Here is a 26,846-nt window from a genome sequence, read left to right on the forward strand (position 1 = left end):
CAAGAGTGCACAAATATTGTATGGACGAAAATCCTGCTTGGGCTGTCCAAGGTCTTTCCTAAATGGGCCAAAGTTACTAGTAAAAGTTGTGTAAATTTAGAACTCCACACGTAGGCAATTAATTGTTAGATAATTTGGGATAATTCCAGAAGACTTAGGAAGACTTTGGATCACTTTGCAATAGCCAATCGAAAGCTGCGACATATTAATAAGAGAGGCTGTAAATCTCCAATATAGGGTACATCTCTCTCATTAGAAACGTCAGAGAATTAACATAAATAAACACTATATTGGGGAGTGTATAACCTCGTAAATTCCCCCTAATTGCACTCAATAACTGAGTGCGGATTACCCATACAAATTCAACATTGGTTTAGTCGCTTAATCGCCATGCCTCGTTGTTCCAGTCCCAAAAGCTGCACCAAAGCCCACTAAGAAGCTCGGTTCGACCCGTTTTTAACATAACATACGCACGGCAGAGCGGACATCATGGGGGGCCTTTGTAGAGAAAAAAAAAAGACAGGAGGAAGGTGTTTACCTAGGCAAGTTTGCAGGGCAACGCTCAGCAGATGCCCCCGAGATCGCGGATAAAACAGTCTCTATGGAAGATGCGATTAGCACTGAGCCTTTGCATAAGTCCTCCCTTATCAATAAGGCCTGCTGATAAGTGGCTCTTGGTGGGGTCGGGGCGCACGAGTAACGGAGGTAATAGTTGGCTGCAGGCAGAGATAGTGTTCGAAACCCCGCTCCTGGATATCCTCGGGGACTAAGAAGGGACAGATAGCCCTCGGGTTACGGTGCTGGACCTCCTGGCAGCATATGGTACGAGTGCTGGTGAATGAGACGACGATTTCAGCATCGAACTTATTGGACACAACATGAGTAGCTCACAACCCTTTGGCTGTCCCTTTTGCTCGCAACTATTCACGAGAAGTGTCAGTTTCAACCCAGGGGGCTAGGCGCTCTTGGCATTTTAACTGACATGTTCACAGGAAAATCTGGAGCGCCACAAGAGAACACGTTCGTCTCCCTTTTTTTTGGCAGTATGCTCATGGCATCCCAAAGAGAGTCCTGACTAGCACAGGTCATAGCACCTCCGGATCTAAGAACTTTGAATGCCCGCTATGTCACGCAGTCTTCAGCAGGAGGTACGAATGCTGGCACTAGAGCACTTCTCGAGAGAGTGCACTCTGACAATGACCTTCTCGTTCTAGGGACATCTGCAAGCGGCATCGAGAACGATGTGACGGGCGCCGGACATTAAGAAAGGCGAGGTGCACACACATTCGTGCGGCATCCGAGAGCCTGACTACGGAAACCAGAAAGCCTAGCTCTATACAAGCGTTACCACCGGTGACTGAGCCACTGCTATCAGCTCCGCAGACCTCAAATCCAATGCCCCAATCGTCCTTGTAAGTAGAATCCTCGTCACGAGGCCTCGACGTCCCTTTCTGAGAGCACGGGTCTCTAGTCTTTCCGAAGAGGCCACTGCACTCTGTGTCACGGCCTACTTTGCGAATTTCCACCAGACGTTTCCAGTCCTGCATCGACCAACCTTCTCTCTGGCATCGACTTCGAAGCCATTGGCAAACATCGTAGTCGCAATCGGGAACCTCTACCGTTGCCGGACAGACTCCGCGGTCGAAGTTAGTGCTGCACACTGGCAGAGCAATCAGCTCTGGGAAGCCAGCGTAACAAGCCTCCAAGGAACAGTATGCGGCCCTATCATAAGCTAACATATGCTCTGCGACTAAACCCTACACCATCTAGGCGATCTCAGACCAAGGGCGATGGAAAGAGAACTGGATTATCCAGGCATTGTTACTTTGTGTCATATACGGTGCTTTCGCGGCGGAGAGATTTGCCCAGAGCCGCCAAATTTTGAGCCGACTTATCAGCGTGAGCATTCTCCATAGTGAGCATGTCTACGGGCCTGACTAATCTGTTACTCGAAAAGTATATCCGAGAAACTGGCATGGCCCATCAACACATCTACGGCTACTACTACTCCGCATGGAGACAGGAGCTGGACTCGGGGATGTCGCTAGGGCCTGTAGAGTTACAAGAAGCCTGGCGCTCCTTCGTCGACGAGGAGTCCCTGAAGCTTGGTCTGTATGGGGTCTCCGTAATCGATTTCCAGCTGGTTCTCGCATGTAACACAAGACCGGAAATCTCACCTCTCGAAATCGTGTGGGACCTGCCTTGGTCGACACAATCTTGGGAAGCGAACACTGCGGAGGAATGGTGGAAGCAAATAGTCGAGGAGGCTTCTACCTACCAGGGTATGGACGGTCGCATGAGCGACCGAGGACTCATCGTGAAGTCGGTTTTCCTGGTTACGCAGTCATTGTTGTCTGATGCACCACCAGAGCCACTCTTACGATCCCTTTCGTCGTCACCTTTTGCCCTCTTCTGTGTCACGGCGAACATTTACCGGCTCGTCCGTGGCTTCACGCACTATCTCTATCAGCTACCCCCCAATCCTGCCAACCCGTCTCCGTTCCACATGTTAACACACGTGCAAAACAGTCAGATCTCATCGGCGTTGAATGTTATCCTGGGCCTCAGGAGTGCTGATCAGAACGTTTTGAATACATACGGCCAAGGGGATGGGCTGTGGGATGCGGTCGAGTTGGTTTGTTGGGTGACCAAGGTTAGCCTTTGCATCCCAGACGACCTTCTCATTTCTGGCATTGTGGATACCGAAATCACCGCCGCGTTCGCGACAGCCGTACATCTTTCTCTTGGAAATCAAGTTCTCGGGCGGAGGTCGAGAAACATCTTCAAAAAATCCAGTACCTTTAGTGACCATGGCTTCCTGCTCATATTTGAGGAGCTGATGAATGTCATGAACGCTATGTGGGGCGCGGACGCGCAAAAAGCCATGAGAGAAGCCCCGTGGATCAGTGTCTTGGGCTTCAGGGTCCTGCTAGATCTCTACCGGGTTCTCAGGCTCGCAATAACAGACATCCATGAGCGCGCCGTCCTGGGTACATTCTCCTCGGCAAAAAGCTTTGATCCAGCGCATGTTATCTATAGTGCTGTCAAAGACGCGCTGGCGATTCACCTCAAGAACAAGCGGACGCTTCTGGCAACTAGGAACCTGGAGCAACTGGGTCTCTTGGAATTGACTGAGGATCCTAAGGTTTTTGAGCGTAAGTTCATTATACTCATGATTCAAAGCTGCAACGAGAGAAACGTGTGGGCGGTGGGCCGGGCGATGGCGATGGTACTCGAAGTGATATCTACTGGCGATCAGTCATGACATCTTGTCTGGGCTGGATGGCTTATTCACATGGGGACCACCGACAGGACCACCGTCTTTTCAGAAACTGGGACTAATTTCGCCCCTCCTGCTACTATTATCTCAAAAGAACTGACCACGACAATCCCTGTCGATGGGTTACCATTTCAGAATGGATGATATGTAGCCTTATTAACTTTTACCCCTCATTCCAAACCCATTCTCCTCCAGGTACAATTCCAGCTTCCTGTCCTCCTCTTCCAAATTCTTCTCCCCGCTCTCGGGTAAAACCCAATACACGATCATACCCAAAACAGCCACGGCTCCTGCCAGATAGAACGTTGCACTCTTCCCTGCTGCCTGCTCCAGTGGCATAAAACACTCCGTACCCACGGCAGCTCCGGTCCTTCCAAACGCTGTAGCCACGCTATATCCCATGCCACGCATTGCTGTAGGAAACGCCTCTGACGAAATCAACCCAATAGTGGCACCGGGCCCTAAATGACCCGAGGCCTGGAGCAAACCGTACATCACAACGAATGCGGCGATGTGTTGGGACAGCTTAGAATAGGTTCCACCAATAATGAAGCCGAAAACAACGTAGCCTGCAAATCCAACGATGCCAGTGTTGCGGCGGCCGATTATATTCGAAAGCCATGCACCGATTACCACTCCAGGGACGGGGAGAGCGGTGAGAATGACTTGCCAAATGGCAGTTTCTTGCACATCGCCGTCTTTAACGAGAGACGAAATTATGGTGCTGCTCATAATACTGTTTGGGAAGTTGATGAAATCGTACAAGAAGAATGCCAATGAGGTGGTAAACATGACTCGCCAATAACGCCGTACAAGTAGCCAGTAGAATCGAAGAGGCCGGTGTTGGTGCTTAAAATTCGAATTGTGAAACAGCGTCGAGTCGGTCATGAAGAACCGTAGTATCATAATGAACAGAGGAATGATGGTGCCAATGGAGTATAGAGCATGAAATGTGACTGGGAAGTTATTGTTGCTAGCTTTCAGGCAGATGAGGTAGATAATCATTTGCACGGGTGCGGCGAGGGTTGCCATTAGTGTGGTAAAAGAGACAAATATGGGACCTCGGTAACGGTGTTTAAACTGTATAAGTATCAGTATTGTAATAATACCGAATAGAAAAGGGCATTTAATTGAATGCCTGGTAGAAACGCACGTCGTCAGACTCTTCCAAACCTGCTGCCGCACTGGGGGACATTCCCCTCCAACGCCAAACCCACAAATTCCCCGGACAATGACAAAATACCATAGCATATTTCGAGAAGGGTGTACTTGAAGGGCCAAAGTCGCCATTAATGTGCTGATTGTTACCAACGCAGATGTAAGCAGAAGACTGACACGCCGCGATGACATGTCTGATACATAACCCATGGCAACAATACCCAGGATGGCCCCGATAAGGAGGGAGTTACTGATCCGCGTCTGCATTTCGGCTGGGTAACCTGATTTACCTAGTAACTTATTGAATATAACATTGGTTGGATTAGCCAAGGAATTTTGATAACCGTCGCTAAAATTCGCAATATACTAGAGAAACATAATCAGCGAGGAATTCAGTTTTCTTCCTGAGAAATATTTACGCAGCTCAGAATAGTGATATTGCTTTGAAATTTTGTAGGGCGGTAGGGCTTGTGTGCTGGTGCACTTTCATCTGCAACACAATTTTTTTCCATCTCCGGTCCCGTTGGATTATGCGATAGAGAGATCTCAGCCACGGCGATAGCACCGTTGGCTTCTGTCATTTTTTGATTTAATTCTCGTTATGGCTCTCGTATGTTTCATACTGGAATGGATATCAAATCAAAGAGAGAGAACGCTCTGCGTCGGCTTGCCGAACTAATACACCGCCGGCATCGGCCGGTCGGCAGGCAATCAGTCATCGGTGTGGATATCACTAATTTTTGATTGTTGATAAGATAGGAGAGATTGTTCTCCACGGGCCGATCTCTGAGTGGAGCTTCGGCCATTGATGCACCAGTTGGCGTTGCTTTGCGACCAGAGGGTGGAGACTTGTTTCTCGTGGGCATCATGTTTGTAGCCGTTTTGAGGCGATGAAGAAATAGGATGAAGAAATAGAATGTTGGTAGTTATAATCTTTGAATGAATACTAACTGAACGGGTTGAACCCCGTAGTAATCTTGAAAATCAGATGAAATTGTGTATTCACTGTTGAATGAACACTGTACATCCTCGCATCTCTCCATTCGACGAATCTTCCCGGCCAGTATCACTGCACCTTGCGGTCCAGCTGTTGTTTGGCCTATGTTCATCATCTCCATTCGCAGAACTTGCACTTCGACACCTTGTGGATCAGTTATTTCGAACCCTAGTATCAAAGCCGCTAGAGTCCCGAATATTTCAGGAAGGCTAAAGAACTGGTCAGGGAATAAGTGCCATCCACTTCCGAATGGATAACAGAACCTCTTCTCCCGTTTCTCACCTAGCGTTATAGGCCGCTCTCTGTTGTCAAGGTCAAGCGTGGGAAAACGCTCGGTTTGAATTCGAGAAAGTTCACACCCAATACATCTGCATTCCAGTGGAGCACCGTAGTGGTATTAGCGCATTGCAAACCTTGTCGAGAAGGTAGCGGTTTTCTTCGCCATCGACGATGGTTGACCCAGCGGATCCTTTCCCCGCCAAATATCGAAGTTGATATGATCAGGAAATCTAGTAGCGATAGAATTCCAACGAAAAAATAACTATGTCCTCGACATAACGATTTGTTAGGAATAACTGCGAAGATGCATAGACAGATAATCGTAAGAGGCGACGTTTCGTGCATATAATAAGAGGACACACCCGGGTTACAGATATAGGGTTTTCGGTCCATCTAGTTCCCTTGTGCCGTTCCTCGTCAGAAGGTTAGAAGTTGAAGAAACCCTTTTGAGATGGTCAAGCCGCAGCGCTGTTCGTCGCCTGGATTCTACCTCAAGGCAGTGAAGCTTCAGTGGGGGCTCGGTTCCATGGACTTGGGTGCAGTCTTCAGATATTGTTCTTTTGACGGACAATAAGAAGGACGTTGGTTCGTTTGTTGAAGGAATGGCCGGCTTGGCTGATGCTTCATGCGAAGTAGTCTTTAGAACCTTTACGGTAATCCTCGTATCGCGATGGTTCTGACGACGAGATGGTGTGCCACTATTATTCCTCTCACTGTAAGGATCTGATTTAGATCTAATCTCTGACTCATAGTCATCTAAGGCTTCCTGTATGTCGAAGGTAAGGGGAGATCGGGAATTGGAGCTACCAATCGCTTTCGTTGTGGCGGCTACAAGCGTCAGTACAGTGAAAGCATTTTGAGTCACTTTATATCTCACATTTTGACCAACGTTTTTTTTCTTGCTTCACAGTGGTATCTCTTTTTTCGACCACCCAAGGAGACAGAGGTTTTCTTTGGAGGACAGTTTCAGCGCCCTAAGAAAGCATAAGTGTGAAGTACGCAGTCAGACGTTAGACATTTGATACCTCTTCCAGGTCTGTCCCTGCCAAGTCAGGGCTCAGAATAGGCCTCGGTGATTTTGTTCGTGGGTTAAGTGTACGACGGACTATTGCTGGCGTGCCATCACCCTCTGCCCGTCCCCAAGGCTCCCTTCGATCCGAATGGCCCTTATTTTGGGTTCGAGTTTCTTGGATATTGGCGGGTCCTCCCTTGATAGATTTATCGTAGTCCTTCTGTATTCGGAACGAAATGATCAATTTATGATTCACGTCGCGCTACAACCTCAACGAATCGCAAGGAAACGTACCTTCCGTTCGGCTTGAAGGAACGCTGTTCTTTCGATGGACAATGCAGATTCAATAGTGTTAATATTCGGTTGGGAATAGCTTCATTTACACATGTGATCGCACTGGTTAGCGTTGACATTACATGCATATTTCTCTCATCTGAAAAGAATTTGTCATACATTTGATATACCGTTGAGACTCTTTCCGAAATTGGTACTTTGGCGCGCCATCCGAGGAAAGGACCCTTTGGTTTTATGAGCCGGGTGATACGTTGCAAATCGACATCCTTCTGATCTGGCGTGTCCTCGACCAAAAAGTCGAACACGTTTACAGGTTCCATATCGGAAGCTCGGAATCTCAGAAGTTCGGATGCTATCGCGCCGTGTTACATTCAAGACGTGAAGTATTAAATGACGGGCTTTACAGTGACGGGGCTTGGGCATGAAAAATTCTACAGTGGCAGGTCTTGGGCATGAAAGACTGGAAGACTGCTAGTAGTTGCAGCCTTGTCGGAAGATTCGTGTCGGCCAATAAATACCAGATTAATTACCCTCACTAATGAGGGGACCCCTTTTTGGTGTAGTGGTTTTTCGATCGTCAATTTGGCACTAAGCGTTTTTGGGATAGGTTCGAAATACCCAATATTACGCGCCAAAACGCCACGGAGAAAGGAACGCGTTGCAATTCCAAATAATTGACCCGGAAATCCGGATGTCTATTGGTAGAATGGAATATACTACTAGTAATAATCCATAATGTTACATGTGTCGCGTTCGGCTGCTACGTTCTGGCTAATTTACTCAACTGGATGGCCTACAGAAGGATCAATACAGACTCTAAATTCCTCCTCCAAAGAGCCCGATTGTTACTGCCTCTGCGGTGCCGAAAGAGGAAATAATGAGAGTACACGGAAACGGAACAGCTGCTGGGCGAGGACCTATGGCTGGGCACTCATTCAAGCTCTTTGTTTCATGTCTCGGTTACTTATCTATCTTGGCGTACTAATGCCACCATTATTACATACCAGTATGTAAGTGTTCTTCCTACACCTCGACGAGTATAATACACTTACTACATTCTAGCACTCAACAATTAGTGAGGATCTCATATAATCATTACGCACCAATACTTAATCCTAGAGGGCTGTTCCTGCGTCTAGGCAACGCGTGGTCGTAGGTGCCTGGCCCTGATGTCAATGACGTTGTATAGCTTCGTTTGCAAGACAAAAAAGGCGCTGTTCTGCCATCCCCGTCCAATCCTACTTGCTCTGCCCACTGTTCTATCTTCGTTTCGGAACCAAGATCTCAGTAAATTACTGCCAGCTTGTACGTCTGCTCTTTCTGTTCTTTTTAGGGATTTAATTCCTAGACTGACTTGAAATATAGGGCTTCCTCGTACCTAGTGTCCAAAGTTAGCCATTTCCACATCAGCCGCTTCCGCGACATCGTCTTCTGTCGTCTCCAGAGATGCACAGGGCTTGACCTCAACTTCGATCTCGACTTAGAACCCGACCCCAAAGCTGACCAAGCCATGGCTAGATGGGCGTTCTGGAAAGGCCAAAATAGATGTATGTTTCTACTCCTTTTTAGTTATAACCAAACGCCGCTGATTGATCCAAAAAGTCTCAAGTTAGAGATAGCAGAGCGCTGCATCCTAACTAGTGACTTTGAAATCGCCGCTGCCCACATCTACCCTTTCGCGATGGTTAAAAAGTTCAACAGTCGCACGGAGCTGTCCGATCTGAGACAACTAGCTGTTAGTTGGCCGTTACTTAAGGGATGCCCTCAGTTCGATATTGTATGCAAATATCTCTCTCGAAAAAGTACATTCCTTCTCATACATAGTGATGAGAAGCTGTTTACAGATGTCGACGCTAAAGTAAACGATGGGAATAGTGACAACACTGTCCAGTCGTGTCATGTAGCGGCAATCTGCCGGAGCGCAACTCAGCCCGGAATCAGAGATACAGAAGATTAAATACTTGTTACCCGATGACCAGGACCCCAGACTCTTCAAAATTATCTTCTGCTTCAAGGGTTGTATCCAAGGGTTGTATCCGACGGCTATACAATTGCCAGGAAAGAGGCATGGACATTGAGTGACTTCCACCACTTCGCCTCGACTATGTTATCTCGTCCAACGCGGCGCCAAGAGATATGAACATCCTTATTGAAGAAGTCTTTTGACAGTAGGGAAGATTCCCTTTCATAATATGGCGGTTTTGATGTCGAGACCGAGGGTAGCCACAATGTTTAATGCAGTTCAGGTATGGTTTTAAACAATTCCTTTCAAAGAAGAGACAAATCCATTTGCCTTTTCCACCCATGGATTGCTGCTTTCATATTTGAGTTCGCTAACTGCCGCATGGAAGGATCTCGTTGGTCTTATTGGTCTTTTCTGGCCAGCCACTGCGGTCTCAGGAAAGCAGAGGGAGGCAGCTAAATCCATATAACTAACTAGTCGCCACAATTTTCTGCGGGAAGCTTTGTTTAGTTTCCGCTTTTTTTTCTCACTTTGATTTTAGCCTCACTAATTGGTACAGTAGTAGCATACAAGATAATCATAGCTCTCTGCCAATCAGCAATCAAATTCCTGCCATGGGGTGCCACTAACTAGTGCTAAGAGGTCTTGTGGCCAATCACTAGTCACCAATGACAGATACCTGCCAACCTTTAAAGTGCTAAGCTCCTTGAGCTCTTTGGGGTGTCTTTAGCTGTCAAGTTTACAATCTGATCACTAGGATTTCCAATATGCTACTCCCTGCCCCTCTCTCACGATATGTCGGGTCCATTCGCTCGTTAAAGCAAAAATGGCGCCGCCACACCGAATCCGAGCAGCAAAACCGCAGTGAAAATTCCGTCGCTCGCCGCATGATTGACGTCTTTCTCCGTACATGGGATTTGGGATTCACTGCATTCGGAGGTCCTCCTGTACATTTCCAAATTCTCCATGGCAGATTCGTGGAAGGGAAGGGGGGGAAAGAGAAATGGGTAGATGAGCAGACTGTTTGACTGCCTATATATATCTTTCTTAGCTTTTTTTTCTTAACACCTGCATAGTATCAGGAACTCTTCGCCATCTGTCAAGGCCTTCCTGGTCCAGGCAGCACAAAAATGCTATTCTGTCTCACTCTGCTTCATGCTGGAGTCTTTCCGGCGATTATGGCATTTCTGCTCTGGAGGTGAGAGGGTCTGCAACACTTTTCTGTATAACCACCCTATTAACTGTGCGGTAGTCTCCCGGGTGCAATCGGCATGTATTGCCTCTCAATTGGTATCCAAAACGTTAGCCAATCTCTCCCTGGCCCAGTCTACGCTCTGCTCTCGGGGCTCAACGCTGCGACCGTCGGCATTGTCGCTGTTTCTGCTGTGCAGCTCTCGGAGAAAGCAATTCAAGACAATATTTCCCGCATCCTTGTTATTTGGGGTGCATGTGCAGGTCTTTGTTATAACGCTCTATGGTTCTTTCCGGTATTGATGCTTATTGGCGGTTTTGTTATAGCTATTTGGGATGGGTGGCTGTATTCTCAGATACAGGGGATGAGGATTGCTTGGAAGAACAGGCATGGACGTCCAGCAGGTTCTGAGGAGGCGAATACAAACTCTATGGTGATAGAGTCCATCCCACCACCCGGACAAGAAGTGGAGCGGAATGAACCGATAATACGATCGAGGAGAGTCAACCACAATGGAACCCCACCGCAGTGCTCGGGGGCTTTATTGAACCCGATACAGTCGACCGGAACGGGGGTGAGTCGATCATCACCGAAATATGGTATTCGGATTCGGACTGGGCTTGCTATCCTAACTATCTTCTTTGGTATATTCTGTACCCTAAAACTGCAACAGTAGTATCACCCAGAACTAATGTTTGAAATAGCCTCGTTCATCGCAATCCTTGTCGCTAGAGCTAAACTGGCCCCTCCTCCGCTCCCACTTGATCTATTCGCTAGCATGTACCTCGCTGGGACTGTGATTTTCGGTGGAGGCCCAGTTGTGATCCCGCTCCTTCGCTCTTACGTCGTTGGTCCAGGCTGGGTTTCTAGTCGTGACTTTCTAATTGGCCTGGCCATTATCCAAGCCTTTCCGGGACCCAACTTCAACTTCGCTGTCTTTTTAGGGTCGTTAGCCCTACAGCATTCGCAATTCCCAACTGTCTTTGGCGCCTTTCTAGGCTGGCTGGGTATTTTTGTGCCCGGAATTACACTGGCTGTCGCAGTCCAGAGTTTCTGGAGCGTGTTGCGGAAGAGGAGATCTGTGACTCGTTTCCTGAGAGGCGTCAATGCTACTGCGATTGGCTTAGTGTTTACTGCTGTTTACCGGCTATGGCAGATTGGCTACTTGACGCCGGCCAATAACGCTGGACAAAGTCTAGCAAATGAGCCGTGGTGGTTAGTCGTCACGACTGTGTCGTACGCAGGCAACGCGTGGTTCCGATTGCCTCCCGCTGTGTCGATTATTATTGGTGCTATACTTGGTTTATGCTGGTACGGAGCCGTGGGGCGGTAGGGGTGTATTAGTAGTGAAATCTGTATAATGGCCGATATGAATAGAATACAAGAAACATAATGCGGTTAGTCATGAAAGATACCATACCACTTGTTTCTGAAATGCCCTGAACCGACCGGAGGGAGAGGAAGAGAACAATTGTGGGCGTGAGTGGGTTACCTCGACGACGCGTAGATTCCAACTACCGGGCTGACTTCACAATCATTGCCACGCAAGGACACGCGAGCCTTCTACTGGGCTTGTTTTCTCATCTTAGCAAATGGCTAACCTTTAACTTAGTATAATATATTATCTAATAAAATCAATACTTGTGCATATATATGTGTCTGTGGCAATAAGGTCCACCTTTCTACCATTGTCCCTAGCTTCAATTTAGTCCGGCGTAGGTATGTAAAGTAGGATGAATCTCATCAATGAATTCTATCTATCTACCCTCCCTCCTCACCACTCCTCACCTCGAGTGCTGCTCACTGGTATAATTAACTAAATACAACCCATTCATCCATCCATCAACAGCCAAGTCAAGCCGACTGTCATTAAAACCCGCGAACGTATCTGTCTGTCTCTATCCATCTGCGTCCGTGATAGACAGACAGATGCTATGCTATGCGATGCATCGCTGGCTACTAAACCAAACTGAAAACATAAAGTTGCTAAGCGAATCCGAGCGCATGTACACGCGGATAATCGAAATCAAAAGAAAAAAAGAAAAGAAAAAAGAAAAAAGAAAAAAAGAGAAGATGGATTGGGACAATCCAACATCAATAGATACAAGCAGAAACCAACAAAAAGGGAAGAGCAAAAGAGAAAGATTGGCGAATGCCAGTCAACGATGGTATTCATGCGTCTGCATGAGAATCAATCAATCAAAAGAGAAGGAGTAGGAAATATGTTCAGGAATGAGAGTGGGACCATACGTATACGTATACAAGTCTGAGGAACGTGCCAAGCACGAACCTGCGACTGAAAGATCAGTCCAAAGTATTTGTACAAATGCATCATTCTATCACGACGAACGAATGTGCAATGAGATAGCGTAATTCAAGAAAGATGTGACTTCCGCGAAGGAGAATTATCCCCCGTCTTCTCCGAAACCTGCGCCGTCGGGTCAAGCGGATATCTAGCACGTCGACTGCGTCCGCTCTTCTGGCTCGCAGCCTCGCCGGCCTCGTCAACAATCGGTAGCGTAGACGGACCGCCTATGCTATTAATATCATGCGGATCCCACATCGTCGCCAGCGTGCGCGTGTGCGGCTCTGGCCCGCTCTGTCGAGCTTCGTTTTCGGCGGCTTGCATGGTTTGTTCAACTGAGGAGTCGCGCTGCATTCCTTCGCTAACGCGCGTGGTGTCCTCCGACGTGATTTCGTTCGCGCGAGACTGTTGAAGGCGCTCGGCCTCTTCTTTCGACATGGTGATGCCCTCCATGAATTGGATGAATCGCTCGCCGTATTGTTGCGGAGGAATAGGGGATATTTGATTCCGGTTGTGAGAAAGGCCTTTCCAGAAATGTTCCGCTTTTTTCACGATGCCGTACTAGTTATATTAGTCCACTATCAAATAATATAAAATATATCGACTTACCGGTGTCAAGCAGTCGATTATTCCAAGATAGTAGATTTCCTCTCCTGCTTGGCCGTTCTCATGCGTCGCGCGAAAACCGCCGTCGTCGGAATAAAACACAAGGTTTTTCCTCTCATCAAGGATCTCATCAGGCATCTTTGCCGCCGTTTGCTGGATCGGAACCGGCCGTTCTCGTTTCAACGTTAACCGTAATTCTCTAGCTTTGCGGGCGCTTTCCAATTTCGAAGGCGTACGTATTAACAAGTTTGTGCCGGGATCGTCGTCTCGGTCGCCGCCAGGCTGAAAGACCTGTAGTGTCTTGTCGCGAAGCTTCTCTTCGTTGCCACGTCCAAGATCGTGTATTCCAACCAATAACGAGTAATCCATAATCTTCAGTCGCTGCAGCAGCGACACGTCTCTACGGAGTTGAGCCATAAAGATCTCCCTCTTCATCGGCCCCTCTTCGAGATGCCGGTTTCTGCGTAACCAGTTCAGATCCTTCATCGTCGCGCGGGGGTTCCTTTCTAAATCTTCTTCGCGTAAGTCACGACCGACAGTCGAACCTTTCAAATCAAATGTCTGGTGGATATCACGGTGTGGTGGGAAAAGGTTATTCATGACAACGAAGTGAATCTTGCGGCCATAGGCCATTTTCACGCGATGTAACCCGTAAAACTGCGATATCAACGTGTTGGGGTTGTTTTCCACATGCTTGTAGTAATCTGGAAGTATCTTGCGCAGGAGTTTATGTTCGGAGTGGTGGATCGTCTTGATGATATACTTGTAGTCTCGCGAAAAGTAAAAGAAACTGCCGCTCTTGCCGGGAGACCCTAGTTCGGACAAAATATATTTACTCGTCAACGACATCAGGTAATCAGCAGGGTCCAGCTTGAACTTGGCACGCAATCTGCGGAACACCCATGGTGCGTAATCCTTGAACTTGAAGTCGTACTTTGCTGACGGTGTCAATTCTTTACCAGTACTATATCCGCATCAGTAAATACTCCCAAATTTAGGGGATAGGGGTGAGACTCACATATCAAAAGAAAACTTATGCTTCGCCTCAAAATCTGCCGGCGTCAATTCCCGGTCCATTTTCGCGTTGATTCTCGAGACCACGAATCGGATACCAGTCAACATGTTATACGCCGTCACCCAGTTGACATGGTTCTGATCGACCTTTGTGCCAACAATAACGCGATCCTCGTCTTCCTCCTCGCGCCGCTTCTTGCGAGCCCGTTTCTGCTTGATCGCTTCTGCCCATCGAGCCGCATCTTCGTCTGTCAGTGCTTCATCGGGATGCTCAACAGTACTAGTGCGAGTCGCTCGTCGAACCAGACTCAACGAGCTACGTCGAAAATGAGACCCAGCTGTACCGGTAGAATAGGCGCGTGTCTCTTCCAACGACAAATCACGACTTCGTCGAGCAGCCGACCTCGGCACTTGCAGGGTGCTTCGCTGGGACTGACGCGACGGCGAAGACGGCGACGTTGGTTCGAAATCCGTTGGGGGTGGGGGTGACGAGTATCGATGCTGCGAGCGCTTGCCCGGCGGTGCAAGTCGGTCAGGTTCAGGAGGGAACAGGGAATAATCATTAGGGAGAGAAGTCGAGAGGGGAATATTCGCCGTATGATAAGTTGATTGACTCGAATCCAAAAACGAGCCGCGGTCTTCGCTCGTCGATAATCGATAATAATCACCATTCTGGACAGGCCGCAAACTAGGCGAGCGCGAATCGCCCGTCGTTCCGTTCAGGTGCGGTGCCTCTGGCCCCGATCCAGACCCGTTCACATACCCATCGACCATCGCCCAAGATCCACGACTAGGCAATTGATGATGCTGCTGATCTCGCGTGTTTTCTCGGAACGAGCCGCTGGCCAGCGAAGGCGTGCTGTCGGTTTTCGAAAAGGGCCGTTCCCGAGTATAAGAACCAATGCTCGACCGGCCTGGATTCAGCGAATGGACACTCCCATTCTTCAGACTGGTAAGGAACTGGGTGTGGTCAGCCTGCTGGTAGAAGTTTGGAGCATCGCCATTCGGGCCGGCCGTGTAGAGGAAGGTGTTGCCCACTGGGGGGGTCTTGTCGTAGGATTTTCGGTGCGAAATATCAAAGGAATTCGAGGGACTGACGCTGGGCTGGTGCTGGTACGGGCTGTCGCTCAGAATCGACGGCATATTTCACGCCTGCTGTTGTGTTGAAGAGGCGATCTAATAGGATAGGATAGTTTCTGTGACGTGAGGTCTGCGTGGCCACAGGCCAGCCGTCGCTCGGCACGGCACGGCAAGCGAGCGCTGGCTCAGCAGCGTTCTTTATGTCGGGCGAATGGCTGCTTTGTGCGATGGACGACCTGGTACGGAGTGGGCAGGTCAGGCGGCGGGCATGGTTGTGTTGGAGCAGTGTTGATGCTGAAGGCGAACGCTGAGAAGGGGGGCTCAGAGATTGCTGGTATTAGGATTAGGATTAGTGCAGTGCAGCCGGATGACGCAGCGATCGGCGGCTGTTGGCTTAAGGAGTGACTGGAGGGACAGTTTCAACACAGAACTGTCTAACAACAAGAAGAAGACACACCGATGGCGATCAACTTCAGGTGTGGGAGGAGACTGGAAATGAGAATGAGAATGAGAATGGGAGTCGAGACTGTGAGTGATGACGGCTGGATCCCGTACCGTATCCCGGACAGGAGTAGCCTGTTGGGGGCAGCAACTAGCCGGACTGGGCACTAACTGTTGACTCTCGCAATATTATTAATTTAGATTAAGAAAGCTGCGAGGTACCTAGTGTCAGAAACACAATAATAGTAGTAATAATAATAAAATAATAAAAGGAGAATGTAATCCTTGTAGCAATATAAAATTGCATGCCCGAACGAGACCGCGACTGAGGCTGAGCAGCTCCCCACTATTTCACATTCTCTGATTCGCCCACTCCGTTGCATCTTGTTATTATTTCTCCTATCGCAAATTATATCATAAATCGTATAAATTCCGAGATCAATGCAATCAATCAATACATTACTCCATTATTACATGTAGTGAGTATCACATAGTTCTGCGATTCTATAATTTATATACTTCTGGTCATATTAGAATAGGCCATATTAGAATATATGTAGGATGTATGTGGGATGTGTCTGTCGCTCGCCCAAAAAGGTAGTTTCCGAATTAGGCTTAGTGTCGTCAATATCAAAGGATAACTGTGACATTGACTTTAGAGGAGATAAAGTCTGGTGATACCACTGTTAATTGCTTATTGGTTGTGGATTACAGATACATGTGTAGAAGTGTATATTTTGTAATGGATGAAAAATTAATGACATTTTTCTTGTTGCTGCACGGTTTTGTCAAGCAGGTTAGAATGGAATATATATCGTTACGGATATATAAAACTCAGCTCCATGGCTGATATCACTCATCAACCAATTGGTATATATATATATCAATTGATACATTAATGTATATGTAGGTCGCATTAATTTATTTAACATCAATATTCGAATGCTGTAGTGTCATCTATCAAGTATATACATGTATCGATTGAGAAGATGTGGTCGGCAGGAAGCGACATCACGGATACATGAATTGACCCATCGATTGACATGTGGATAACGGTATTATCTGCTCTACGGACACTCATCAACTACGTACATGTACATATAAATTAATATGTACACCTATATACGGGATAGACTGCTTTAATAAAAACATTGATTTGTACACTACTTAGCCCAAACCAAGCAAGTTGAAGTCCCGCAAATTTGAAATCCATCCAGTCAGTTCAGACATCAACCCAAATCAACATAATTTCCCAAAGACACCCACCAAGCGACGCCAGCCAATACCAAGTATAGATAAACATAGACACAACAATACCATATCCGTCGTATGGGAGAAGTCGTCTTCCAAAAGACGTAGACCAAAAACAAGACGAGACGAAAATAAAAAAACCCTGAACAAAAGATATCTTAGGGCATTACAAAGGGAATACAGTCAAACTTCGTCAACAGAGCCATCCGCAGCAGTCATCTATGCCTTGGCGGCCTTCTTCCTGGGGGCAGCCTTCTTGGTCGCTGGTTTCGCGGCGACTTTTGTGATGCGTCCCGACTTGGTCTTGGTGGTGACCTTGGCGGGTTCGACAACTGCAGGGGCGGCTGTGGAGGTCTTGCGAGGCTTCGCTGTGTTGGCCTTGGGCTTAGCAGCGGTCTTCTTGGCGGTGGTGGCCTTCTTGGGCTTGGCGGCAGTGGTCTTTTCAGTCTTCTTGGCGGTGGTCTTTTTCGCGGGGGCAGCCTTCGCAGCAGGCTTCTAGTGTGAGCGTGAGCGTAGTTCTAGTAGTCCTGAAAAGATGGGTATACCTTGACAGCTGGCTTGGTGGCTTCCTTCTTGGCGAGTTTCACGGGGCCGGAAGGACCTGTGACGCGTCAATACAAACCATAACCATAACAACCATGACAAACGAAGCATAAAGACCACGACAGAGACACGCAACAGCATGCAAACACGTGGAGATGATCGAACTAACCTTTTGGCTGGCTGAATTCGCCCTTCTCCACACCGGCCTTGATGGCCTTGTTGAACTGGGAGTCGAAGGCGGCCGGCGACGCGACGGCGACCTTGTTGTTGGCCTGGACGTATTTTTTGATTGACTGACGGCTATAACAACTCTATCAGCATATACCCGAAAGAAAAGGAAGGCAAATATGAAGATGTAGTTGAGACGCGACATCACATCACCATGACGCGACAAACGTAAACACGTACCTGCTACCATTGCGTTCTTTCAACTACATCGAGACACGTTAGTGTAGTTCGTTTCACGGTTTAGTATACCAGAAGAAATCTGCATGCAGCCATGTTGTGTGTTGTGTTGTGGTGCACGGCACGCGATCGCCCGACTCGCTTGTTTGCGACCGGGGCGACACAACTCGCACGGGCGCGACAGGGATGTACTCACATTGATGATGGCATCCTTGATCATATCTATACAGCGACAATCAGCATCTTCACGCGACCGCAGCGAAGCACACACTCGCGCGATGCGATGTGGTGGGGGATGAGGATCAGGCAATACGTACCTCTGTAGGAGGCGTGGCCGGAGCCAGCAGCCTTCTTGGCGGCGGCGGCGGTGGAAGCTTTCTTGGGAGGCATTTCGACGTTCTCTTTAATATTCTTAACGAACAGACGATGGATCGACCGAAGCGTTATATATAATCGAATCGAGGGAAGCGTGGAGCGATGGGTGGAGGTGTGGTGGTGGAGGGAGCAGAAGCAGAAGCAGACGAGGAAGGGCGAGGGCGAGGCAGGATGCCGCGGGGCTGCGCGCTTTATAGGGCAGCCGCTGTTGACAGGATCACCCGCGCTCTGGCTCTCGACATCGATGATACTAGTGCCCAGAATCGCCCACTGGCATGCTGTCTGCCACTTCTTTATTTATTCATATCCTCCGTCCATATGCGTATATCTTAAATATCGCGTATACAACTACTGCATAGAATGTTCTTCCACAACACACATGTCCTCCCAGCCACCGACCAGCAACATAACAATAACCATAACCATAACCATAACGAGATGGGATGATGCGATGAACCCCTGGTGTCCCACGAATAACCTGCGATAATTCATAATTTATTTCCTACAAACCAGACCAGCATACTGGTACTGGGACTGGCACTGGTGCTGCCTGGGTGCTGCCTGGTCACGAGACAACCTCGCCACGACACGCCAGTCTGGTACTGCCTACTGCTGTCTCTATCTATGTAGTCATGATTGCGCATTCTACCATATGTACTTTTCAATATATTCTCATTCCGTGCATGCAGGGAATACTGTAACTCTCGCATGGGCGCCTGCCTCAGCCGTAAGGGGTGCCTACATACACATGCATAGCACATACATAGCTCCCGATCGCCATCCAGAGACAAACCAAAACGAGACAGAGAGGGAGAGAGTAGGGTTCCGCGAGCAGGTGATCACCGGCCGGTCACATGCGGGAATGCGTGCCCGCCACAGCCAAGCTTGTTCTTGCTTGCGGGGCTACTTAAAGTTAATCTCTCATACAACTGTTACAACATCATGTCCTGCCGTGGTCAGCGTCGAAACAGCCCTCTGCCATTTTTCCAGCGCTGATCCTGCCAACGCAGCGCCATTGTTAGCATTTTTAAGAGAATAATAGGAATTAATTAGATCTGAATTTACGAATACTCAAAAATTCACGGCGTGTATACGCTGCAAAATGGGCGACATCAAGAATGAAGTTGGCGGGTGTGTTTCGCTGATACATTCACGAAACGGCCGCCAGCATAAGGAAGGTGTATTCTCCCTCCCTAGTGGGCGATATGGATATGAAAAAGAGGGGAGAGATGGAATAGATACTGGAGAATGGGATGAGAGGATTTATTTTTAATTTTATTACTGAATATGCCAAAGATCACGGATGGTAAGGTGGGCGACTGGAGTCGGTGATACCGTCGCTCAACAACATCGCCTCTGATCCCCGGCGCAACTACGCTGGTAAAGGCCCAGCTGCACATTAGCATCAATCTATGCGTTCAATAGAATCGAAATATGATTAATATCGGAAAAATTAAATCAATTTTGCGCAGATACCCAGGTTCTGTCGTCGACTGAGAAAGATACCAACCGAGGGCTACCCGCTAGCCGACCGACCGGGATGCGAAAGCGAACGCCAAACACCACCACCTTCATGCATCAGCCCATATTCATAAATGATAATCCCCGTGGTATTCACGCTGCCTGTTAGTTTATGTTATGAGACCCAACTGTATGTAATATATATGCGAGACCAGAGATGGTGAGGCTCAGACAGCGCCGCGCGGTCGCGCCTTGGCTTCTTTCTTTGCTTTCAGATCCTCCTTCTTGCGCTTCTTCTGCTCTTCAATCTTTTCGTCATGCTTGCGCTTCAAGCTGGCCTTCTCCTGTTCGGACTTTGCGACGGGCTTGAAGAACCCCTCGAGACGAGCTTGTTGTGCCGTTTTCAGGTTCTTCTGCAGCCGAGCCGCCGCGTTCCGGACCCGATCTTCGCTGAAGCCCTTGTCCTTGACCAGGTAGTCGACCAAGCCCTCGACATCGGGGTTCTCCCATTTGAAATCGCATTCTGGGTCGCTGGCATCACGCACATCTGGATTGAAAAAAAGCTCGCGCGCTTCTTTGTACGGCCAATCTTCCGGGATCGTGTACTTTTTCTTGGGATCGTTTTCAATAAACTCGACTACCTTTTCCAACGTCTCATGCTCGCGAATCAGCTTCAAAGCTGTGTGATGACCAACTTTAGGGATGGGCTCGACATAATCGCAGCCCAAAAGTATGCACAAGTCGATGAACTAATATCACCAATAACAATCAGTCTAGGTAATATAGGAAATCGCCGGTAGGTGAGTACTAACCTGCTTGCGATCCATGTCTAGGCCCTCAAGCGTCTTGTTCAAATGAATCTCCTGAATCGGTTCCTTTCTCTGTTCGCTAAAGGTAAGGTGACGGAGTAGAATAGGCGATTCGAAGCACAGCGTGTCCATATCTTCCGACGCAGCAGCGTAAACTTTACCAGCGCGAGCGAGCACCGCACATTGCGCCTCAGCTTCCGTGGGCGCATTAATGTAGGGAATCCCCATCAACTTCAATAGTTTTTTACACTCGTCATTGTGTTCTCTCGTCACACGCACAGTTCGCCGCGAAAACTTTTCCATGTCTTCTGCCGTACCCGTCTCCTTGGCTTCCTCATGAGCCTCGTGTGCTTCCCGCTTCCGAGCAGTTCTCTTTGCCAACTCGCCACCCTTCATTTTCGGCGGCGCGCCGTCGAACACGTATAATGGTTTGATGCCGTTGTCCACCATTCGTAGTGTGCGGTAGAACATGCCCATGAGATGTGACGTCGTCTCGCCCGTTTCGCTCATCAGCTGCTGGCCATCTGAGCGCACCGCAATGAGAAAGCTGTAAATGCTCATAGATCTAGGATTTACGTGAGTATAGTTCAAGGAAAAGGAAAGGAGTGCCCGTACGCGTCCTTGAATGACTAGATTAGCATACTGTTCTACTGTTGTAGGGTGAAATAATATACACTTACAATGGCGACCTTTCTGCCGAAATGGTTCTTGATTTCCCCAGTCTTGATAGCATCAGGGGCGTTTTCGGAAATCACTTGGTACAGATCTGAAATTGATTAGCTGGTTCGATCTGGGGTAAAGATATTATGCGCTACTGACGTTTGATGCCCATGGTGACGACGGCTGGCTGAATCGGCGTTTGATGAACTCTGATCAGTCAGCCTTTAAGAGTGGTATTGGTATTCTGATAGAAATAATCGAAAGGAAGGTGGACTAGAGAAAAAAGGGAAGAAAGAAAAGAAAAGAGAAAGGACATAGGATCGAGGGGAATGGACAAAAGGCAGCCTGGTCAAGACAAGCAAATAGTCCTGTACGCGGTGCGCGCATGAGGGCAATCGCGCCGTGAAGCTATTAAACCCAATCGGGACTAGGCTGTATCTCCACAACACAGTCATCTCTGATTGGCTGTTGTATTCACAAGCTTGAGAGTCAGACTATCGATATAGCGATGGTAAGTATTTTCTGTGTAGAAATCTGCACATATTGTTGTGTCAAGACAGGAGCCACAGTACTGCGTATTCGTACGATTTGTCGATTTGTTAACTGCTTTACGGATCAGGTCACGTGGCTGCCCTAAGCAAGCGCGGCTGCCCCCGCTCTCCCCGGCTTGGTGGCCGATTGCCTGCATGATAAGTCCGAAGTGCAGACACTGCTGTTGTACAATACGTTCGAGACTGAGCTTGTACGCATCCTCGTTGCTGGCCACCACCATGCCGCTGGCTCTCCCGACCGATCTCCGACGATGAAGCGGAATCGCATCCAATTCGAAGGCAATGGGGAACACTCGTCCTCTTCCCCCATCGGCAGCGGCGGTGGAGGAGGACCCTCACGCTCCCCCGACGATGAAGGGCTCGGCTCGCTGCGACACATCCCCAAGATCTCGCGCAAGATCCGCGCTTGTACCGAGTGCAAGCGCCATAAGGTGCGCTGTGATATGAAGCCGGGGAATCAGATTTGCCAGCGATGTCAGCGCATGGGCTTACAATGTGTGGTCAACAAAAGTCTACAGACGTTGTTGGATGACGAAGCCGAGTGAGCACCCAATTTAATGATAGTGTAGAAATAATCATTGAAGGAAGACTGCTAACGGTTTTATGTCTTGCAGGTGGAAGACAATGATGGAATTGGCGATGGCGGATTTGTTAAGAAAGGCCCAGCTGCCTGAACTTTCCTACTATCAAGGCGGCGGTCCCTCACCCCGGACCAGACTGAGTGAGCGAGATCGAAAGCTATCTACAACATCCGTGGAAGCGACACCACGCAACGAAGACCATATTGAGACACTGCAGAATACCGCTGGTGGACATGCTCGTCGCCTGAGTTCTGTATATCGGACGCATAGGGAGCAGTCGCACTATTCTCCTGAAAGAGAGGAACCTGGAACGGTGACTATAGTGACGGCTCCGATGGGGAGTCTGTTTGAGGTTACACAATTGAGCCATTCGCGAGATAACTCGCCTACGCGCCAATATGCGCCTGATCGATTGGTCGCTGCGGATTTTATATCGCGAGGAGTTGTGGATCTCACCGAGGCAGAAGAGTTATTCAACTACTTCGATAGGCGGCTGAATCATTATCTATGGGATGGATTGGTTATGCCTCATAAACGTCTTTTGTCTGCTAGACAATCGTCCACACTGCTGACATCTGCCGTGCTGGCGGTTACCGCTCTTCATATACCCAGCAAGGAAAGAATATTTGATACTTGCTATGCCGAGTTTGCTAGACTTGCGTCGGATTCGATGCTGAATCGACATCATAGCCTTGACGATCTTCGAGCTCTGTGTATTGGCGCATTTTGGTTATCGGATGTCAGCTGGAAATTATCCGGTTACGCAGTGCGCATAGCGACGGAACGAAACCTTCACCAGTGTTACCGCAAAGCTATGCAGAGCTCCCCTGAGCACAGGGAACAGGCTCAGTTGTGGTATATTCTCTATGTAAGCCACAATATATCAGTTACTAGAAAATCACTGATGTGCCCGAAAGGTCCTAGAACATCATTTCTCGATAGCGTATGGCCGGCCACCTATCATTCATGAAGATGTATGCATCGTGAAACACGAAACATTCCTCAATATGCCTTCTGTCGAACAGCGCGATATACGTCTTCATAGCCAAGTTGCCTTGTTCATCACACTAACTCGTATCTACCATGCCTTCGGCCCGGATGTGGACCTGGAGGTACTTGAACATGAGCTGCCGAAGATTGAAACGTTTGATAAAGATATAGAAAATTGGCAGAAGATATGGGCGTCTCGGCTTGGTGAGATATCTCTTTCATGAACTTGAATGGCTGTACTAACAGATGTAGTGGGAAATGCCTTTGTCGGCGATTATCCGTTCAAAGCAGTGGCTCTACATTACCATTTCTCTCGCCTTACGTTGAACTCACTGGCTCTGAGGACGTATCATTCGGCGAACTCTTTCCGACCTCTTTCAGCCGAGCGTAAGAAATATGCTGAGATCGCCATCGACAGTGCTATGTCGACTTTGCAGACGGTGCTTGACGAGCCTGATATCCAAAGGAGTCTTGTGGGAGTGCCGCTGTTCTTACATAGCATGATCACCTTTGCCGCTGTATTTCTGCTCAAAATCGCGGTCAAAGTGCATCCCTCCTGCGTAAACGCTTCCGTTAGCCAGCGAAACTCTCTCGCGGCAGCAGCTCTACGCATCAATGTGTCGAGCGTACTACGGACAATCGAAAAGATTGTCGATCTGATGATATCAATTAGCGAGAAAGCCAGCGAACGCCACCTCAGCCACCACATCGCACGCGGCCTGGGGAAGATGATGGAGGGATTTCGGGAATGGGAAGAAAAACATACAAGCCATTCAACCAGGCCCACACCACGCCTTCAGCAGCCTAGCTGGCTGCATGACACACCTTCACTTTACAATACAGTCTCTCTGAGCAACGCCCAAACTATCGGGGAACGCGCTACAATACTGAGCCACCCGCCAGCCATGTTAGGCGTGGCCCCCCTCTCCTCTGAACGTAGTAATCCTCATGGAAATCCACCTAACAACGGATTCCCCGTGGCAACAAATGCGACAATGGACAAATCCCAGCTTGGACTTTCGGCGGGATCACTAGATCCAATGATGACGGATTTGTGGGGTTTTGATGAAGAGTATTTTCCGACGGGAGTCTTTGATTTCTTGCAGTCGCAAATGCCGGCGTGACTGCATGTTTTAGCTTATAGATTTCTATCGGCTGAGTTATGTCTGATGAAGATGAATGAAAGATTTATCGATTACCGCTCATCTAACGCTCTTTAACTCCTGTCATTTAGCAAGTAGATTCCCCTCATTACCCTCGCTATCGCCATCCATCGCATACCAATTACGCATCAATCAAATCTCGCTCCCTCACAAGCCACGGATCCCTGTCCACAGCCCTATTCCTACCCCTAGAACACAACGTAAACGCACCCTCCTCACCCCTCACACCACTACTATTGTCCAACCCCAGCCGTTTCAACTGATTCAACGCAACCAGTTTCTGCCAAAACTCGGAGCGAGCGATAATCTCCTCGTGCTGGGCTCCCCCAAACGTCTCGCCGTAGAACCCGAAGCGTGAGAGATCACTCAAATACACCGATTTGCTGGCCTGGTCGTACGACACGTGGTTGTCATCAATGACCCAGCGCGCTAGACGGCCCTGCAAGCCACTCCGATCCCGATTCCCAATCTCTTCCGAAGGGTTGGTACTGGCGTCGAGAGGGAGGCTGTAGCCAATTTGATCCATGTATCTGATCCCTCATTAACATACATATATATGCAAAGAAGCCGGGAAAAGGGATTTTGTGGGGGGGGGAGGATTACTTGAGGAGTACGGCTAGATCCTTCTTGATAACCTTCAAATCAGCAGCCGTCAACGCGCCGAGACACTGTGCGATAGGTTTCCCTGGTAACTTGCTCATGGCAATAATATCCAGATACCCACCGGGATAAAACCCGCTGCGGTCTTGCACTTCGCTCGCACAGGCGACGAAGTCAGGCGTGCGACCGGAGTACTGCGCTGCGCGGAGTGCGCGACACTCGCGGTCGAGAAAGTACGAGGCACGGGAGGACGAGGATGCGTGGGGGATGAGGACGGGGTTGAGTCTAAAGCATTAGATATTCATATATACAAATATAGATAGTGTAGAGTGGGGAGCTTACTGCATCCGAACCTTGATAATGCAGTCTACCTCCTCGTTTGTATTAACGTCAACACGCTGGCCTTCGAAAACACCGATTTGCGCGTGTAGACCTGTGCTGTATTCTTCGAATATTAGGGTCTGGAGCATGTACTTGATGGTCCCCATGTACCCTGTATGCAGGATTGTATTTTGGCGGGTTCGCAGGGAGAATTTGGCGAGGGGGTTCGAAGAGATGTCCATGGTGGTGGCCATTTTATTGACTTGCTAGGATAGTTGACTTGTTGGAATGGTTAACTTGTTGTAGTGATATGTTGTGTGAGGTGGATAAGATGAGGTGGTTAGATATAGACGATATATAAGCGTCATTTCTCCGTCTTGTGCTGCATTTGTTGGTGTCGTTGATGTTAATGTGAAGCAATTGATGGGTTTATGACCAGTATATGCTGCGTGGCTGTGTCCGGTAACTTCATGAGCAGGACCGATGGTACGAAGCGGCTATGTCCATTACGGCTCAAATTGAACCCTGAGGAGATAGTTATTGGATAATGTGTACTGATATTGACTTATTTGATTCAGCATCACTAAAGATGAGTTATTTCTATCTCCTACGTTATAATAAAGTGTTCGTTATCGTGAGAGGATAAAATATCATTGTTATCAAGCAGAGACAAAGTCATGCCGTCTAATTTTGCGCTATGTACAGGCTTCGGAAAGTTGACTATATAGAAAGCAATCCAAAGTACAAAAAACAATCCCTCGACTCCGGTTTCCAGTCCACACCAATCGGTCAGTTCTATTGAATGCTTGACCAAATCCGATCAATTCAGTCCGTCCTAGTTCTCTGCCAGTCTGAACTCAGTATGACCTTATATATCGAATGAGGATGCATGGAACCCTTACTCGAAGGGGATTAAGAAGCATTTCTACCATAGCAGTAGAATGACGCTACGTCGCCATGTACACAGTTGGACCCGGCATTCTGGGCTTCACCGAGCGTGTTGCCGTTCGTGTCGTAAAAGGTGCAGACGCACCAGGTCCAGTCGTTGCAGTTGGCGACGTTGGCCGACTGTGTGCCCTCAAGTTGATAGGAGTAGGAGTATCCCGGTCCGGCGTAGGAGCCAAGGGAGAATGCATCGCTCCATTGGTACTGAGTGCAGCCGGCGTCAGTGTAATAGTTCACCTGTGCACTTCCACCTGCCAGAACTGCGGTGGCTCCGAGAAGGCCAGTGAGGACAATATTGCGGACGGAGGATGAAATGGCCATGGTGAGTATTGGATATTTTAATTGTGTGCGATAAAGATGAGTGATAATTGAGATGAGTTTGTTTTATTGTGTGTATTTTCCTGTAAATAAATGAGTGAGAGATAACAGTATTTATAGTTCTTATGGTCAATAATGAACCAGGGCTATGCATTCCTACATTCTGTGAATTGAAACTATTTTCAGTACCAGTTGCCGAACTAGGAAAAAAGGAAAACCAATAATGTACGTAAATACGTAAAGGACCGAAGT

The 26,846-nt window shown here is 48.3% G+C and overlaps 12 protein-coding genes across 12 annotated transcripts; 4 read left to right on the plus strand and 8 right to left on the minus strand.

Moving 5' to 3' along the window:
• Window positions 1-669: 669 nt before the first annotated feature.
• BGW36DRAFT_93991 (uncharacterized protein) lies at window positions 670-1,830 on the minus strand. The gene is made up of 2 exons (XM_046222716.1): window positions 983-1,830; window positions 670-920 (listed from the first exon to the last, which is right to left on the minus strand). The coding sequence occupies exon 1, from the start codon at window positions 1,737-1,739 to the stop codon at window positions 1,164-1,166; it is 576 nt and encodes a 191-aa protein (XP_046076958.1). The 5' UTR covers window positions 1,740-1,830; the 3' UTR covers window positions 670-920; window positions 983-1,163.
• Window positions 1,706-3,351, plus strand: BGW36DRAFT_94050 (uncharacterized protein). The gene is made up of 2 exons (XM_046222717.1): window positions 1,706-1,712; window positions 1,771-3,351. The coding sequence occupies exon 2, from the start codon at window positions 1,922-1,924 to the stop codon at window positions 3,263-3,265; it is 1,344 nt and encodes a 447-aa protein (XP_046076959.1). The 5' UTR covers window positions 1,706-1,712; window positions 1,771-1,921; the 3' UTR covers window positions 3,266-3,351.
• Window positions 3,352-3,436: 85 nt separating this feature from the next.
• Window positions 3,437-5,019, minus strand: BGW36DRAFT_423481 (major facilitator superfamily domain-containing protein; the record flags this gene model as incomplete). Its single annotated transcript, XM_046219839.1, has 3 exons — window positions 3,437-4,360; window positions 4,454-4,804; window positions 4,858-5,019. The coding sequence occupies 3 exons, from the start codon at window positions 5,017-5,019 to the stop codon at window positions 3,437-3,439; spliced, it is 1,437 nt and encodes a 478-aa protein (XP_046076960.1).
• Window positions 5,020-5,694: 675 nt separating this feature from the next.
• Window positions 5,695-7,462, minus strand: BGW36DRAFT_93987 (uncharacterized protein). Its single transcript, XM_046222715.1, has 5 exons — window positions 7,180-7,462; window positions 7,021-7,099; window positions 6,740-6,946; window positions 6,592-6,688; window positions 5,695-6,542 (listed from the first exon to the last, which is right to left on the minus strand). Exons 1-5 carry the CDS (start codon window positions 7,338-7,340, stop codon window positions 6,082-6,084), a joined length of 1,005 nt encoding a protein of 334 aa, XP_046076961.1. The 5' UTR covers window positions 7,341-7,462; the 3' UTR covers window positions 5,695-6,081.
• A 293-nt stretch (window positions 7,463-7,755) lies between these two features.
• BGW36DRAFT_444501 (uncharacterized protein) lies at window positions 7,756-9,438 on the plus strand (the record flags this gene model as incomplete). The annotated part of the gene is made up of 3 exons (XM_046221646.1): window positions 7,756-8,030; window positions 8,083-8,172; window positions 8,386-9,438. 3 exons carry the CDS (start codon window positions 7,756-7,758, stop codon window positions 8,975-8,977), a joined length of 957 nt encoding a protein of 318 aa, XP_046076962.1. The 3' UTR covers window positions 8,978-9,438.
• Window positions 9,439-9,750: 312 nt separating this feature from the next.
• On the plus strand, window positions 9,751-11,508 carry BGW36DRAFT_288238 (chromate transporter-domain-containing protein; the record flags this gene model as incomplete). Its single annotated transcript, XM_046210560.1, has 4 exons — window positions 9,751-10,005; window positions 10,060-10,181; window positions 10,236-10,819; window positions 10,880-11,508. 4 exons carry the CDS (start codon window positions 9,751-9,753, stop codon window positions 11,506-11,508), a joined length of 1,590 nt encoding a protein of 529 aa, XP_046076963.1.
• A 1,041-nt stretch (window positions 11,509-12,549) lies between these two features.
• On the minus strand, window positions 12,550-15,243 carry BGW36DRAFT_355337 (multicopy suppressor of stt4 mutation; the record flags this gene model as incomplete). The annotated part of the gene is made up of 3 exons (XM_046213633.1): window positions 12,550-13,041; window positions 13,090-14,050; window positions 14,105-15,243. The coding sequence occupies 3 exons, from the start codon at window positions 15,241-15,243 to the stop codon at window positions 12,550-12,552; spliced, it is 2,592 nt and encodes an 863-aa protein (XP_046076964.1).
• Window positions 15,244-16,620: 1,377 nt separating this feature from the next.
• On the minus strand, window positions 16,621-18,351 carry BGW36DRAFT_370270 (linker histone H1 and H5 family-domain-containing protein). The gene is made up of 6 exons (XM_046215230.1): window positions 18,138-18,351; window positions 18,017-18,042; window positions 17,824-17,846; window positions 17,585-17,715; window positions 17,418-17,473; window positions 16,621-17,367 (listed from the first exon to the last, which is right to left on the minus strand). The coding sequence occupies exons 1-6, from the start codon at window positions 18,208-18,210 to the stop codon at window positions 17,092-17,094; spliced, it is 585 nt and encodes a 194-aa protein (XP_046076965.1). The 5' UTR covers window positions 18,211-18,351; the 3' UTR covers window positions 16,621-17,091.
• A 1,532-nt stretch (window positions 18,352-19,883) lies between these two features.
• Window positions 19,884-21,297, minus strand: BGW36DRAFT_394141 (flap endonuclease 1; the record flags this gene model as incomplete). The annotated part of the gene is made up of 5 exons (XM_046217886.1): window positions 19,884-20,405; window positions 20,469-21,030; window positions 21,081-21,085; window positions 21,146-21,231; window positions 21,285-21,297. 5 exons carry the CDS (start codon window positions 21,295-21,297, stop codon window positions 19,884-19,886), a joined length of 1,188 nt encoding a protein of 395 aa, XP_046076966.1.
• Window positions 21,298-21,825: 528 nt separating this feature from the next.
• On the plus strand, window positions 21,826-24,451 carry BGW36DRAFT_335020 (putative fungal-specific transcription factor). Its single transcript, XM_046212922.1, has 4 exons — window positions 21,826-22,217; window positions 22,291-23,125; window positions 23,175-23,451; window positions 23,500-24,451. Exons 1-4 carry the CDS (start codon window positions 21,928-21,930, stop codon window positions 24,369-24,371), a joined length of 2,274 nt encoding a protein of 757 aa, XP_046076967.1. The 5' UTR covers window positions 21,826-21,927; the 3' UTR covers window positions 24,372-24,451.
• A 558-nt stretch (window positions 24,452-25,009) lies between these two features.
• On the minus strand, window positions 25,010-25,585 carry BGW36DRAFT_404218 (uncharacterized protein; the record flags this gene model as incomplete). Its single annotated transcript, XM_046218924.1, has 2 exons — window positions 25,010-25,295; window positions 25,353-25,585. 2 exons carry the CDS (start codon window positions 25,583-25,585, stop codon window positions 25,010-25,012), a joined length of 519 nt encoding a protein of 172 aa, XP_046076968.1.
• A 658-nt stretch (window positions 25,586-26,243) lies between these two features.
• BGW36DRAFT_423489 (uncharacterized protein) lies at window positions 26,244-26,597 on the minus strand (the record flags this gene model as incomplete). The annotated part of the gene is made up of 1 exon (XM_046219840.1): window positions 26,244-26,597. The coding sequence occupies one exon, from the start codon at window positions 26,595-26,597 to the stop codon at window positions 26,244-26,246; it is 354 nt and encodes a 117-aa protein (XP_046076969.1).
• Between the last annotated feature and the right edge of the window lie 249 nt (window positions 26,598-26,846).

The sequence above is a fragment of the Talaromyces proteolyticus genome (genome assembly GCF_021365285.1).
Source record: "Talaromyces proteolyticus strain PMI_201 chromosome Unknown BGW36scaffold_2, whole genome shotgun sequence".
Taxonomy (NCBI): Eukaryota; Fungi; Ascomycota; class Eurotiomycetes; order Eurotiales; family Trichocomaceae; genus Talaromyces; species Talaromyces proteolyticus.

Bases quoted from the DNA above. Each gene is read 5' to 3' on its own strand.
- BGW36DRAFT_93991 (XM_046222716.1), bottom strand. From the start codon at position 1,739: ATGTTAGCTTATGATAGGGCCGCATACTGTTCCTTGGAGGCTTGTTAC.
- BGW36DRAFT_94050 (XM_046222717.1), top strand. From the start codon at position 1,922: ATGTCTACGGGCCTGACTAATCTGTTACTCGAAAAGTATATCCGAGAA.
- BGW36DRAFT_93987 (XM_046222715.1), bottom strand. From the start codon at position 7,340: ATGGAACCTGTAAACGTGTTCGACTTTTTGGTCGAGGACACGCCAGAT. The intron at 7,100-7,179 runs GTATGACAAATT...GTGTAAATGAAG, and splicing joins GTCTCAACGGTATATCAAAT to CTATTCCCAACCGAATATTA. The intron at 6,543-6,591 runs GTGAGATATAAA...TGACGCTTGTAG, and splicing joins AAAAAAACGTTGGTCAAAAT to CCGCCACAACGAAAGCGATT.
- BGW36DRAFT_370270 (XM_046215230.1), bottom strand. From the start codon at position 18,210: ATGCCTCCCAAGAAAGCTTCCACCGCCGCCGCCGCCAAGAAGGCTGCT. The intron at 18,043-18,137 runs GTACGTATTGCC...GTCGCTGTATAG, and splicing joins CGGCCACGCCTCCTACAGAG to ATATGATCAAGGATGCCATC. The intron at 17,474-17,584 runs GTTAGTTCGATC...GACGCGTCACAG, and splicing joins CGAATTCAGCCAGCCAAAAG to GTCCTTCCGGCCCCGTGAAA.
- BGW36DRAFT_335020 (XM_046212922.1), top strand. From the start codon at position 21,928: ATGAAGCGGAATCGCATCCAATTCGAAGGCAATGGGGAACACTCGTCC. The intron at 22,218-22,290 runs GTGAGCACCCAA...TATGTCTTGCAG, and splicing joins TTGTTGGATGACGAAGCCGA to GTGGAAGACAATGATGGAAT. The intron at 23,126-23,174 runs GTAAGCCACAAT...TGTGCCCGAAAG, and splicing joins AGTTGTGGTATATTCTCTAT to GTCCTAGAACATCATTTCTC.